Consider the following 15,999-nt stretch of genomic DNA (forward strand, 5'->3'; position numbering starts at 1 on the left):
GAGAGCAAGAGAGTAACGCGCTGTGGCAACGCTTATTAACGGAAAGAACAAAAAGAGGACTTCGAGTAGAATGGTGAACGAGAGCAGTCGCAAGTTTTTCAATCGCGCTATATACTTACGCAACTAGAGCAAAACAATTGTCATCAAACAATTAAATTATAATAAGCGAGAACTATTGTCATCAAACAATATAAAGTGTACTATAACCAATTGTCATTAAACAATAAAGTAACACATTATAATAGAAACTTGCTACAATTTTGGGGGCTCGTCCGAGAAGGCCCAAGTTGTGTATGCATAAGTGCGAATTTAATGAGTGCGAGCGATACAGAACGTGACGCCGCATCGATTAAAAGGAAAACGACAACGACGCAAGAGTAGTCGCGGTGAAGCTGAAGCAATGAGAAGTCAATCGACGACGGCGAGCAAAAGGTGTTTGTGACGCAGTGTCCATGTGAAGACTTTAGAAGACGGAGGCCAAAAGGTGTTGGAGATACCGTATCTAGTGCTCGAAGAAAAACGGCAGCAGCCAAAAGGTGTTGGAGACGCTGTGTTTATTCAAAAGTGCAACGGCTGTGACCAATAGTTGAAGGCCACGCCGTAGAAATTGCAAGCAGACAATTGAAGAAAACGGCAGCAGCCAAAGTTGTTGGAGACGCTGTGTTTATTCAAAAGTGCAACGGCGGTGACAAATAGTTGACGGCCACGCCGTAGAAATTGCAAGCAGACAATTGAAGAAAACGGCAGCAGCCAAAGGTGTTGGAGACGCTGTGCTTATTCAAAAGTGCAACGGCGGTGACAAATAGTTGAAGGCCACGCCGTAGAAATTGCAAGCAGACAATTGAAGAAGAACGGCAAAACGACGGTTACGGTGTAGAAGAAGAAGAACGGTGAAGCAATCAGAAAAACGACGGTCGCTTCAGTGGCAGAGGAAGCAGAAGCAGAATAACGGCGCAACGAAATACGCCGCCACATATACGAAGGCGATCGAGCGGCAACAGCGACGAGAGAGGCGAAGCAACAGAGAAAGAGGCGAGGCAGTAGGAACGAAAGAGGCGAGGACAACGAAGAGGCGAAAACGACGCGGCAAGTTGTGTATCGTTTACTGTTAACATAGATTTAACAGAGTTGGCTAAGTAGTTTTGAAAAATTTTAAGAGAGGGTATGTTAAGTAGTTTTGCAGCTTGACGCAAAGAATATATAGTTGATTTTATTTCGTATTAAGAATTTTGTACTGATAAATTTTATATTATTTAGAATGGATCGGGTTGAAATTCTTGCGCTGCGCGTTGATGACCTACGAAATAAGCTGTCTGACTTAAGTTTGCAGACAAGTGGTACTATAAGCATGCTGCAGCAGCGGCTCCTTGCTCACTACAGATTAAACAATGAAGAACAAAACATTTCGGACGATGAGTCAGTAGCAACTGCACCAATGATGACAAATGAAAATAATAGGTCATGGTTTACTCTAAAAGATGTCGAAGGTAGTATTTCTGAATTCTCAGGTACTATAGGTAGTGTTGATGTTGACCAGTGGATAAATGAGGTAGAAGAATGTGGGAGTACAGTTCAGTGGAACCAATTACAAATGTTTGTCTATGCGAAGCAGCTTTTACGAGGTGCTGCTAGATCGTTTGTAAAAAGTCAACAAAACATTCGAAGTTGGGAAATATTGAAAACTGTATTGCTAGATGAGTTCGAAGTTAAAGTGTCATCAGCAGAAATACATCGAAGATTAAATAGACGCCAAAAGAAAAAAATGAGAGTTTGCATGAATTCTTGTACGCACTTATGGAAATAGCTAAGACAGCAAAGCTTGAAGATGAGAGTATTATAGATTATTTCATTAGTGGCATTCAGGATTCCCCTGCAAACAAAGTAGTGCTGTATCAAGCAAAAACATTAAAAGAGCTAAAACTTAGTTTGGATGTTTACAAAAAAAGTTTGTAGTTCAAGCAAGTCATTAAACAAGCCTGGATCATTCGTTGATAAACAGAGTTCTGAGTCCAAGAAGATTAGCAGTGACAACAAGACACGTAAGTGTTTCAAGTGCGGTGATGATACCCATTTGCTAAAAGATTGTAGGAAGAAAGATTTTGTTTGTTTTAAGTGTAGCCAACCAGGACATCGTCAGAGCGTAAAACAGATGGAAAAGTTAAGCAGGATTAAAATACAAATGTTGTACAAGATAGGAAGGAAGAGTTAAAGCCATTAAGCATTTTCACTCCTTCAGGTTTAGAGTTGAAAACTGTGCAGTATAAGTCAATGATGTTTCAAGGATTAGTTGATACAGGTGCTGACCTTTATCTTATACGCAGAAGTGTTTATACTAAGTTGGGCAGAAATAAGATGCTTACATTCAGTAGCTTTGTAATTTCGGTTGAGGTAGATGGTATAGACATGCAAGTTGAATTTCACGTAGTTCCTGATGAGGATATGGTTTTTGATTCGATTTTAGGAAGAACAATCCTAAACAGCGTGGATATGAAAGTAACCAAAGGTGGCACAGAGTTTTTAAGTCGAGTTGTAAACCAAAAAATGGTTGAGAGTCATGGTATAATATTATATATAATATATAATATATAATATATAATATATAATATATAATATATAATATATAATATATAATATATAATATATAATATATAATATGTAATATATAATATATAATATATAATATATAATATATAATATATAATATATAATATATAATATATAATATATAATATATAATATATAATATATAATATATAATATATAATATATAATATATAATATATAATATATAATATATAATATATAATATATAATATATAATATATAATATATAATATATAATATATAATATATAATATATAATATATAATATATAATATATAATATATAATATATAATATATAATATATAATATATAATATATAATATATAATATATAATATATAATATATAATATATAATATATAATATATAATATATAATATATAATATATAATATATAATATATAATATATAATATATAATATATAATATATAATATATAATATATAATATATAATATATAATATATAATATATAATATATAATATATAATATATAATATATAATATATAATATATAATATATAATATATAATATATAATATATAATATATAATATATAATATATAATATATAATATATAATATATAATATATAATATATAATATATAATATATAATATATAATATATAATATATAATAATAATAATAATATATAATATATAATATATAATATATAATATATAATATACTAGGTCACGAAAAGCTTTATTGGACTCAATTGTTTCCATGACTAATTTAAAAAGTTGATCCAATCTGGCGTTAATGTCCAATATTGCCTTCTCGAGAGTGGCAAGGTTCCTGTTAGAGTTGTGTTCTTAGCAGGAACGCTGTAGTTGTTTTCAGCTGTAGTTCTTGTTATGTCAGCATAGGAGACTCCATTTCTGACAGCTGACGACGACGCGTATTGTACATGGCGGATTTCATTATTTCTGTTAATGGTGTATTTGGGTGGTCTAGGACCTGTCTTTAATTTGTTACTAAATTCTATTCTGACTTTGCAGCCTTTAAAACTGGCAGGGTGATTCTCCTGCAGTTTGCACATACGTGTTGATTGTTTAGATGTGTCTCACATTATTTAGAACCGGTAGGATGCTCACCCGCACAATTTCTGCAAACTGGGCTTAAATGACAGCGATTGCGGGTGTGGCCAAAATTTTGGCAATTGTAACATTGAGCTATGTCCTTGTTGCGAGTAGCCTTCTCCACTGTAACCCTGTGCCTTCCAATACGGCTAACTTTTAGAGACTCGGCCACATTTGGAGTCGGCTTAAGATTGACAAAGAACAGATTTTGTCTAGTTTGTGCATTAATGGCTTCTTCGTCGTCATTTCCACCAGCCAAGATTTTATTCCAGCCAGGCTTCCTTGGGAAGTAGATGTTCAGTACAACGAAGCCTTTGTCTGTGAAGAAGCGCTCTATTTTTTCTCTTGGGACAGTTGAGTGTATGTTCTTCAGCACCAGCCTATATGGTTTTTCCTCACGCAGTTGATGATGCCAAAACTGGCAATTCAGGGCAGTCAAGTTTCGAACCACACTTCTGAATGACGTTGCATCTGCTGTGTAGATTCGAGATTTGTTTTGTTTTTCCCATAGACGCACGGGAAATGGTTTCTTTCCTTTTTTCAATATTGTAGGATATTTTCAGAATCGGTAGGGTTCCGCTTCCTGCGTCTATATAATATGAAAAGGACCAACCTTTTCAAATGGCCCTTCCCACAAACCCTGTTACTTTGGAAGAGGTAGTAACGCCTATCAAAAAGATCACACCTAAAAAATCGCCTGGTGAGAACCTCCTAGATAACAGGACGCTCAAACTCCTTCCCATCAAAGCTGTACTTTTCTTAGTTCTACTGTTCAATAGCGCTCTAAGGCTGGGGCAAATGGAAATCAGCAATCATAACGGTTATTCCGAAACCTGGAAAGCAACCCACTGAAGTAGATGCATATAGACCCATTAGTCTTCTACCCGCGCTAGGGAAAATGTTGGAAAGGGTAATATTAGAACGCATCCTCAAACTTCCAAGCGATAGCCAAGCTATTCCAAAGTGGCAGTTCGGTTTCCGAAAAAGTCATGTCACTCCAGAACAGCTTCACCGAGTGACAAACTTTGCTTTGGAGGCAATGGAGGACAAGATGTATACAACAGCTGTATTCATGGATATACAACAAGCCTTTGATAGAGTTTGACATGATCGTATTCTAAGTAAGCTTAAGACCATTTTGACGCCACAGCTATTTCTTCTTATCAAAAGCTTTCTATCGAACAGACAGTTCACTGTGGTTGTCGATGGCGACAAATCGTCTACGCGTACAATCTCAGCAGGCGTACCCCAAGGCAGTGTTTTAGGACCGACTCTTTATTCGCTGTATACTTCTGATATGCCGGATTCCTTGTGCTGTACAGAAGTTGAAGACGAAAACGTTCTTATTGCAACCTACGCGGATGACACCGCGGTAATGGTCAGGAGTACAAACATAAGTGATGCAACCAGGGGCCTACAGGAATATGTGACGGCCTTCGAGAAGTGGGCAACGGAATGGAATATCGGCATTAATTGCAGCAAATGTGCTTGCGTCACATTCACAAAAAGGCCTTTGAACTGCTCAGGAATTTCCATGCTCGGCTCCACACTTCGACACGAGACCTTCTACAAATACCTCCTGGTGATTTTGGACAGAGGACTAACGTTTCAAAGACATGCGACTATGATCAAGAAAGCAGTACTTTCAAAGGCTGCAAAAATGTCGTGGCGCTTATCGCCGAGAAGCAAACGCTCATTGGCAAATAAAGTTCGCCTGTATAAATCCATCCTGACCCCAATTTGGAAGTATGCGTTGCAAATATACGGAATAACGGCCAGAACTAATCTGAATAAAATAAGATTTGCTCAAAGTAAAGTAGTTAGATCACTATGTAACTCCCCCTGGTACATGAGAACGACAGATATAGAAAGAGATCTTAATATTCCAAAGATAGGCGATGTATTGAGGACCCATGCGGAAAGTTATATGCGGCGAAATTAAACTTGTTTAACCAATTAATAAAATTTACAAAAATAAAAAAAAAAATTTTGGAAAAAAAAATTTCGTAGCAATATGATGAACTAAAATAATAATTCAAAATTCACTCCCTGACTATTATAACTTTCAAGTTTTTTAAATTCGGTTGTTAAAATCGCCGCTCGAATTAGCTACCGTTTACATATTTATATTTATTTTATTTATATTATTTTATGTTAATTAATTATGTGTAATTTATGTAATAATCGGTACCCAGGGAACACCACGGGGAGGCCATTAGAATTGTAATGGGGTCCTATATTTATTAGACCTTTTTCTTCACAGGCAAAAGTGCGAGCTTTTTTAAAAAGCCAACCAAATTCGATAGACCAATAAAAAAATATGAAACTGAAAAACAACTGAATATAATGCGCATTTTAAGTAATAAAAGTCATATGACTTAACAAATACAATAAATAATTAAAGCAAATACAACGGAAATTAAACATAAATTTTCCAAAAAAGAAGGCATTACATTGAGAAATAAATATTTCATATTTTATCGTATTAATGATCAGACTGTGTCCCAGCTCTTATGCCTAGCTGTTCGCCAACATATCCGCGAACAAGCCACTAGGGCTGAACGGGGTCCTTACATCATCTTTAGCTGCACACCCGGTCCCTAAAGTAGCTGCCAACGACTATCCTCAGGTAGTCCGGGATCCCCATGCGGTTCATGGCTGCGAGGATTACGGGCCATCTGGCGGTCTTGAAAGCGTTCTTTACGTCCAGAGTCACTATTGCGCAGTATTTCTTCCTGCCCCCTAACCATCTATCACCAGAAAGAGCGATCTTGGCGATGTTACTAACGGCCGAAAGAGCGTCCAGTGTGCTCTTTCCTTTCCGGAAGCCATATTGATGGTTTCCTAGGCCGTCGATGCTCTCGGTGATTGCCTCTATTCGTGTATACAGGATACTTTCGAACAGTTTTCCAACTATATGCAGTAGGCATAGAGGGCGGTAGCTGTTTGCAGCATATGTTGGTCCCTTGCCTTTCGGCAACAGGACTACATTCTGGCTTTTCCACCTTGTTGAGAAGATTCCGTCTAGAAGGCATTGCTGGAATGTGGCCCTCAAGATGTCAGGTCTACCCAGCGCCACTGCTTTAATAACAGCTCCAGGAATACCATCTAGTCCAGGGGCTTTGTTGGGTTTGATGCGCTCGGCTGCCTTGACGACTTCAAGTTCTGTGACGCACGGGAAATCTGGGGCAGGGGCTGCATCTGTTGGCCTCCATAGTGTGGTCTGCTTTGGAAATAGCTCCCCTACAATGTTAGCCAGGACCCCCGGGTCGGATGGGATTGCCGCTCTCCTCCTTAGCTTATTGGTAACAAGCTTGTAGGCGAGGCCCCAGATATCGCTGTCTACGCCATCCTGCAGTTCCTTTGGCAGCCGCAATGCCGTGCTTGAACTTTATGCGTTTCCTTCTGAAAGCCTCCATGGGCTCCCCGTTGTGTGTACTGCCTTTGGCTCGTTGCGCCGTTCTCCTAGCCCTGAGGCAATCAGACCGTAGTTGGCTTAGGGAGGCACTCCAACAGTAAACGGGTGGTTTGCGCTGTACCTTATTTTTCTTTGGCATGGTTGCGTCGCAATTTCTTCCCAGCATATTCATGAGCGCTGTACCTTATTTTTCTTTGACATGGTTGCGTCGCAAATTCTTCCCAGCATATTCATGAGGCCTGCCGCCATACTCTCTGCGTCCCCATTTGGGATTTCCAGGGAATTTATCTGATAGGCCAGACCAGGCCTCATCGATCTTCCTGTTGTCCCATGCTTGCCCGGCTGTTCTACTCTGCCGTCTGGTCCTGGTCGTGACCTCCGGGGAGAGACTAAAGGAGATCAGAGCGTGGTCGCTTAGCGTTATGACGTCATGGACCATCAAGTTGTTGTTGTCCACTAGCCCTCTGCTGACAAAGGTAACGTCAATAAAGGACGTACCCCTATCGTCGTCGGCTTCCGTCCGTCGTTCAGCAGTATTAAATCCAGCATTCCCATGGCGTCTATCACAGCTCGGACTCTGGTGTTGGATGCTCTGCTCCCCCATTCCGCTGCCCAGGCATTAAAAACGCTGGTAGTGACGGAGCATAGCAGCTGTACATGTGCACGTGATTTATCTTCGCAGCAAGTTCCTGGACGTGGAGAGAGCTGCAACACTTGATAGCTGCTTTACCTGTCTCGTCTGTTTGTCCACTGCCAGTGACGTAGGGTTCGCTTAGGAGCATGATGTCTACATTGCGCTCCACCGCAGTATGGGACAGCAGGCTCTGAGCTGCTGCGCAATGATTGACATTGGGCTGTACTACGCTTATATGGGTGGCTCTTGGCTTCTTTTAGGCTCGCTCTGTAGGTCGGGCACGCAAAGCTACCCGTCGGGTGGTTTCTGACCACCTCGCTGGTGCAGATCAGGCATTTTAGTGCTGCAACGCACACCTTTGCCCACGCTCACCGCATCTAATACAGCAGTCTACCCTGTCAGTGTTTTTGCAGGTTGCTGATCGATGGCCGTAGCCCAGACACCTGTAGCATATCGTGGGTCGGACGTCCTGGGGAATGCGACACCTTGACCATCCAACGATTAAGGTGCCCTGTTTAAGGACTGCTATCGCATCGTTCGCGTTCAACAGCCCTGAGGCTATCTGCATCCCATCCCGCATTCTGCGAAGGCCCCTTATATCTTCATGATTTATCTGCAGGCCCTGGAATTGGGCGACCATGCAGCTGTGGAGCTCCTTTGCTGTCGTAGCCTCGTCCAGTCCGCTGCACGATAGTGCTATTCTTTGCGCTCCCGTGCGCACAGAGACCAAGTCATTGAGCGCCTCTTCCAGATCGCTATTAAACTTGGTAACGCTTTCCGATGCTTTTCCCTCTACCTCAAGCAACAGCTCACCTTTCTGCGTTCTCCGGATTTTACGTACATGACTGCCCAGTTCGCTAAGGCTCGGGTCCGATCTTAGCTTCCGAAGCGGACGAAGCCTCACCTGTCTTTTTTACGATCAGTGCCCCAGGTTTTTTACGCAGGCGCATAGGCCTCACCTTGGTCCACTCTGCACCCGTGCTAGCATTCTTGGCGACCGATGCGTAGCTGCCTGGCTTGAACTCGTTAGGTCTGGATGTCGTCTTTTCTTCACCGTTGCCACCCGACGTAGGGTTGCTCGGCTTGGGCGCCTGGACTTTGGGCACTTGCACCTTGGGTACCTGCGCATTGTAAGGACCCTTTTTGGTAGGCTTTTGTACCTCCGTCTGGGTAGCACTGCTCTTCAAGCGGTGCTCGCTAGTAGTACCTTCGTACAACTCTATCGCCCTGTTGTTAAAGGCTGAAAATTCAGAAGCTCTGCCCTTGTCTCTTGTGTCACGTGCCGTTGGGCCTCGAATGCGGATAGCAGGATGTTGATCTTGCCATTCATCCTGGTGAGTATGCCCCTCAGGTCCTCATTCTGGAGAGCCGTGGTCAGGTCCGAAGACAGATGAGGGGATCCAGCTGGGGATTTCCCTTCCGTATTTTGCGATGGCACGGCGATGTGGTCCATCGTCTTCGGACTTGTCGCGGTCGTAGATGCTGTCGGAGCCAAGTTCTCAACCTCTACAGCATCGCTGCAGTCGCTAGTCAACGGCGGCTGGGGACCTGCGTGCTCACCCCTCGCCACCGCCGGAACCGAGATTACGTCGTTGAACGGGTCCTGAACGGGTCGTTGTGATCAGGGGAACTGCCCCCCAATGCGCTGTCCATCAACTAAAGGATGGCCTACAGTTACCTAGAGCCTCTGCTTAGGCACCAGCACGGTGAGAGGATGATATTTGGTCTATCCGCGACCTTTGTGCCTTTTAAGAAATAGGCTTAACGACTGATGCGCTCCCAGTAACCAGTATCAATATTAAATTAAATTAAATTTCAACGGTTTAATTTATAAATTTAATTTTGAATTTCGCGCCCTACTGTCGCAACACAACACTGATCACACGGTTGATCTGGCAACGCCTCCCCCTCCAGATAACCCGTTCTAGTATTTCGCGCAGCGTTCATTTAAGACGCCCGTCTTCACGGCGATGTAGACTTGGTCTCCGTTACAGTGGGGGTGGCAGCATGGGGGTGCATCTGTATGCTGCATCCCAACCTTGTAGCTTTTATAGTTCCTGAGATCTCAGTAACTCTTCATATCTACAGACGGCCATGGCTAGATCGAATCGGTTATTGATCCTGATCAGGAATATATATACTTTATATAGTCGGAAACGCTTCCTTCTGCCTGTTACATACTTTCCAACGAATCTAGTATTTTACTATACAAGTAACGGGTATAAAAATACATTAATTTAAAAATACATTAATTGGATATGATTTGTGAGGATATGGATAGAGAGGACGGACGATGAGGATGGACGAGATGGATAGAAAATGTAGAACAGGGTACTTTTTTAAAATGTTTGATTGTAATTAAATGTTGGAACACAAAGAGGCAGACGTCAGTTGCAGCTTCATTAATTGAAGTACATGTACATGATTGTATATACATGAGTACATGTCGTTATTTGAGGCAATAAGAGAAGCCTTGTGGTAAAATCTCTTTTAAAGTATAAGTATCAATTTTTAACAAAGAAAACCAGGGAGACATTGGTATAGCCACGAATTCGTTATGTCATAAACGTGCTAACATAATAATATAAAATGTCATTTAGCAGGGGAGCCAATTATGACTAATGTCATCTGTCTTGAGTATATTTCCACAGAGAATCAGTTTGCTGATTTTTTCACAAAGCCGCTGCCTGCTATAAAATTCATAGAACTTCGAAATGTTGGAACCAGATTTGCTGATACTAAATGAAATTTAATTAGTTTGTTAATATATTTTGTATGCTCTATTTTTAATTTAAATGTTTTTGTTAACATTAATTTAAGCAGTGATCTGATCGAATTTTCCCCGTATCCTTGCAGCGGAATGCTGGATCATTTTACAACTTCCAGAATGCACACCACCGACCGACATAAGAATAAGTGAATAATAATTTATAAATGCTATTTTTGAAGGGGAGTGTTGGAATATCCCTATTTCCTTAACCATTGACCTTTGTAGATATCGGTTATGGTCACTCTATTATATTGCCTTCCGGCAAGAATCTGTTTCCGTCAGTCTTGCGTTTTCATCTCTGCTATGTAAAGGGCGTGGTGAGTGGAGTTGAAAAGAATATATTAAAATACATCAAGTTATACACGTAAAACACACATAAATAGTGGTCTTATTATTGAGGGTTTAGTACCTTGGTTTTTAATAATTAGTTTTTGTAACACTAAAGATTGGGCACGGTGAAATTTAACCGTGCACTTAAATGTTTAGAAAGAAAAGACTAAAAACCGGTATTTTAAATTTTTTTTATAAAGTCTGGGCTTTACATTTCTTAGGTGTGTCAACTCTTTATTAAACCAAGGAGGTTTGTAAGAGATTGAGGTATAATACATCAGAACACAGGAGTTAAAAATGTTTTAATTCCCGTATAATAAATATTTATGGCATTCGCCATTATGTTGCAGGAGTAAAGATCGGGCCAATTAAAGCCAGCTATAAGATTATTTAGTCTCAGAAATTTGCCTTGCGAAAACAATGATTTCGCTTGGCTGACTTCTCTGATTTCTCTTTTAGTATGGTACATACATATGTCGATTGTCACCTCGAAAATAGGATTATATGGATCTTCAGGTTGAGTAAGAGGTGACACTTTGGACAGAAACGCACTTTTAGGACTTGTTGTAAGACATAGTTCCCATAACCGACCAAGAGAGTTACGAATTTAATTAACTTGCGACAGCGACAGGTCGAGCTAAAATTTATTGAAAACAACCGCTGGTTTTGGCAAAAGCAAAAATAAATTCAAAGCGCAGAGAAAACACGACCGTTCGATTTGACGTCAGAAGACAAATGGGTATACGTCCATTCCACACTCTCCAGCTTTACCTTGATTCAGAGCTTGAACAAGTAAGCGCTGGCAGCCACATATTCAGTATAAATTAAAAAAAAAATAATAGAAATGACAAAAAAAAAAAAAATTATTTAAATTTTTTAAATTTAAGGGTTGTTAAGATAGGGTTTTACCAAAGACACTAGAATAACAAGATGTGTAACGCCATACGATTTTATGGCACGCGATTTTTTTGCCGTGGCTCTAGAGGTGGCTCCAGGCTCTCTCGAGTTTTTGTTCGAGAGAGAAAGAGCGGAGAGCGCTACAGCAAACATACCTCATCCGTATGCTCATGCATTGTAAATTTGACAAAAAATTTGCCCTTTACCTTACAAGTTCGTTGACTTTAAATCTATATTATTTTTTATTAATTGGCACCATGCGAAAAATTCTTGTTTTGTATTGCCTTAACGTTATTATTATTTAAATAAAGCTTAGAAACAGTAATAGCCGAATCTATTTACCTCACAAAATAAATTTCGAAAATGACTATATTAGAATACTTGTCATTAGAGTATTCAGCTTGCGACGTGAGAAAAATTAATAAGGCAGTGATTGTGTCCGGACTTCGTGCCTCGGACTTCGGGAAATTAAAGGCATCATCTGATTTATTTTTTCCCGGCTACGCAGTTTCGGTATTGTAAGAATATTGTAATAGACGTTACAAATAGAAACGAGCAGTTCGACATTGTCACGACAGAACACAATCGTGCAAACAGGGCGGCTCAGGAGAATACCAAGCAGGTTCTCCGCGATTACTATATTCCCAAAATGAGCAGCCTAGCAAAGGAAGTGGTTGCAAATTGCAAAATATGCACCAAAGCCAAATATGGCAGGCAGACAAAAAAACAGGAGGTTGAGGAAACACCCATACGAAGCTACACTGGCGAAATGTTACACATTGATATCTGCTCAACCGATAAGAAGCAATTCCTAACATACGTTGACAAGTTCTCGAAGCTTACAATAGTGCAACCAGTGCTGTCCAGAAGAATAGTGGACGTCACAGGGCCCTTCCTTCAAATCGTAAACTTGTTTCCCAGAATCAGAACAATATATTGCGATAATGAGGCCGCCTTCAATTCGGAAACTATCACCTCTTGACTTAAAAACGGCTACCACATTGATATTGTGAAAGCGGCCCCGCTACATAGCTACATCACCTTGACAGAAATCGCCTCCTCCTTTGTGCCAGCTACGAAAAAAACATCATCTATGTAGACAACAGCATATGAGCAAAGACACTAGAATATCAAGATGCGTAACGCCATACGATTTTTTGGCACACGATTTTTTGGCACACGATTTTTTGGCGTGGCTCTAGAGGTGGCACCAGGCTCTCTCGAATTTTTGTTCGAGAGAGAGAGAGCGGAGAGCGCAACGGCGAACAGCTCTTTTCTACGCATGCAGTGATAGCAGACAACTGTATGTGTGCACACGTATGCTCATATATTGTAAATTTGACAAAATATGCCCTTCACCTTAGAAGTTCTTAGACTTTAAATCTATATTATTTTTAATCAATTGGGACCATTTGAAAAATTATTGTTTTTCATTGCCTTAACGTTAATATTATTTAAATATAGCTTAGAAATAGTAATAGACAAATCATAATATCAAAAAATAAATTTCAAATATGACTTTATAGTAGAATATTTGTTAATAGAGTATTCAGCTTGCGACGCGTGAACAATTAATATGGCTTGTTGAGTGATTGTGTCCGCACTTCGTGCCTCAAGATATGACTTTTGCAATGAAAAGTTTTATATTTTTATCTGATCTTTTTTTTAATATTTGTAAAATACACATTAAAGTTTTTGAAATATTTTTAAAAATAATAAAAAACAAATGTGTATAAAAAAATTTATTGTTGAGCAATGCATTAAGTGCACAAATGAAAGTAGTGCTTTCTCATTATGGTTTTATGAAAATTATGAATGTTATGCACATGGAACAGATCTGTTAAAAAAACAAAGTTTTGCTTTTTAAGCATTGCAAGTGGACTGTGATGATAGCTGATAGACAAGAATAGCAAGCTAAGCTCAACATTCTATCTCATAAATAAAAAAAATGAGCAATATTTAAATAATTGGCGACTGAAAAATGGACCCAAAATATAAAAAAAAACAATAGTTAGAAAAATAACTTAATTGGGGAACATCGAAATGTTTTAATGTTAAACATTAAAATATTTCAAATCAACTCGAAGGTCTAATAAATATAGGACCCCATTACAATTGTAATGGCCTCCCCGTGGTATTCCCTGGGTAGCGATTATTACATATATTACACATAATTAATTAACATAACATAATATAAATAAAATAAAAATAAATAAATGTAATGTAAATATAAACGGTAACTGATTCAAGCGGAGATTTTAACAAGCGAATTTAAAAAACCTAAAAATTATAATAGTCAGGGCGTGAATTTTTAATTATTATTTTATATCATCATATTACTACGAAATTGGCCACAACTCCAAATATGTAAGTTCGTTTCTTCGATCAGAATTGATTTCGGCCCGAAAATCGTCTTCTAGCACAAGTACGCACACATACACACGATCTCGCCTATTGTTTTTACTCACACAAGCAAGCAAATTCTATTTTAAGATTTCTTACGCTCTCAGCGTAAGCGAGCGGAAAGAGAGCAAATTTGGCTTTCACCAAAAAAGTGGCTGCATAGTGCCAAACCAATGTATGGCCGTTACGCATCTTGTTATTCTAGTGTCTTTGGTTTTACATAGCATAGATTCCTATCTATATCATTAAATGTCAATAAATGTTTGAGAGACTTCAACAAAGGAAATTATCGTAAACTTTATAAAATTGTCTCCTTTGTTGTTTATATCTATGTTATATGTAGTACCTCATCTCCAGGATCATAATATTGCTCTAAATAGGGATGTGCAAGAGCTTCCTCGACAGGAATCCGTTTATGCGGATTAAAAGTTAACATTTTTCCAAGGAGGTCTAAAGCCAACGCATCAGCATTTGGAAAAAGTTTTGCCCAGGGTACATTTGGCTTAAATGGTAAAGATTCCAAATAGTTCCGTGCCTAAAGTCCAAAAAATTGTTAGCTTTTTCAAACTAAGAATATAGTTTTACTTGCCTTTTCATTAATAATACACTCTAAATCGTCTCGGGACGGCGACCCCAACACTCCAAGAATATGGTTAAGTTGATCCAGATAATGTTTTCCAGGGAATATTGGACGATTACTTAACATTTCAGCCAAAATGCAGCCAACGGACCATATATCAATAGATTTTGTGTATCCTTTTGAGTTAAGCATTATTTCAGGTGCTCTATACCACCGGGTAGCAACGTATTCTGTGAGAAAGCCAGTATGGTCGTGCTCGGGATCTGCAATACGAGCCAATCCAAAGTCGCAAATCTATAAAATAAATGTAACCAATAAAATTATGTTTTTATTTTGCATTTCAACCCATTTTCAGGCTTGATTTGTGGTTCCTATAGTCTTCCATTATAGGACTAATGAAAATTAAGCAACTCAATAAATTGTTTACAGTAAAGTATGTCAGGAAAATATGTAAAAGGTAAGTGTTTTCACCCTAAAGAATTATTATCAGGACTAGACGAGTCGATCTGCTAGTCCATATGAACGTCAAGAATGTTAGAATCATTCATATAAGATTATTTTAAAAGATTTTTACCCCCGCTCTTGTCCTATTGATTGACATTAAACTGTTTCACATTTTGTGGATATTATTATTTAATTGGATATGTTAATAGTTAGCAATAATCAATAAATAACGTTCAAAACACTCAGTTCCCTACTATCATATTTTCCACTGCCCGATAGTTGGAGAATTGAAATTCTCACCTATTTATATGCATTTATACCCGTTACTCATAGAGGGTATGCTATATTCGTTGAATAGTATGTAACATTCAGAAGGAATCGATTTTCGATTTTTTTTTTTTTTTCATTTTATTTCCCAATATTTATCGATATACCAGCAAAATTATGAAATTTCGCGTTTGCATTCCCACTAGCTGAGCAGATAGCATGTTTTCCTGCGGTTTAGAGTGCAATCATAACTGCTTCGTTTAGGTCTATTATTTTGATTGTAAGGACTGAGGAGTAGGGGGAGAGGGAGAGTAGAAGCACAAATTGGATTTTGCTGGTTTCTCTTGTTACACTATTCTTACTATTCCATTGGTCTTCATGCCATCTGTGTAAAAGAATTTGTGGTTGGGAAAAGACTTTTTAGGAATTGAAGGAATTAGGACTTTGAAAGTTATCTGAATGGCAGGACGCAACAGGTCTTCTCTAAAAACTTGTATACTCCAAGGCACATACGGGGTCCCACAAGGAAGCACCTTCGTCCGTTTCTTTTTAACGACATTCCCCCTTAGTA

At 39.0% G+C, this 15,999-nt stretch overlaps 1 protein-coding gene across 4 annotated transcripts in view; it reads right to left on the reverse strand.

Annotated features, from left to right (window-relative positions):
• The window catches only part of LOC6620522 (mitogen-activated protein kinase ERK-A), a 98,511-nt gene that overhangs the window by 51,876 nt on the left and 30,636 nt on the right, over positions 1-15,999 (reverse strand). For 3 of the 4 annotated variants that reach the window (XM_032726888.1, XM_032726889.1, XM_032726886.1), the window contains 2 exons: positions 14,727-15,011; positions 14,484-14,672 (listed from right to left, as the gene is read on the reverse strand). In XM_032726888.1, coding sequence (XP_032582779.1) covers positions 14,484-14,672; positions 14,727-15,011 — 474 coding nt within the window. Of the gene's footprint in view, positions 1-11,546; positions 11,637-14,483; positions 14,673-14,726; positions 15,012-15,999 lie in introns of those variants that run through there. The other variant, XM_032726887.1, reaches the window with a different exon arrangement.

Source organism: Drosophila sechellia, unplaced genomic scaffold (genome assembly GCF_004382195.2).
Source record: "Drosophila sechellia strain sech25 unplaced genomic scaffold, ASM438219v1 2R_2, whole genome shotgun sequence".
Taxonomy (NCBI): Eukaryota; Metazoa; Arthropoda; class Insecta; order Diptera; family Drosophilidae; genus Drosophila; species Drosophila sechellia.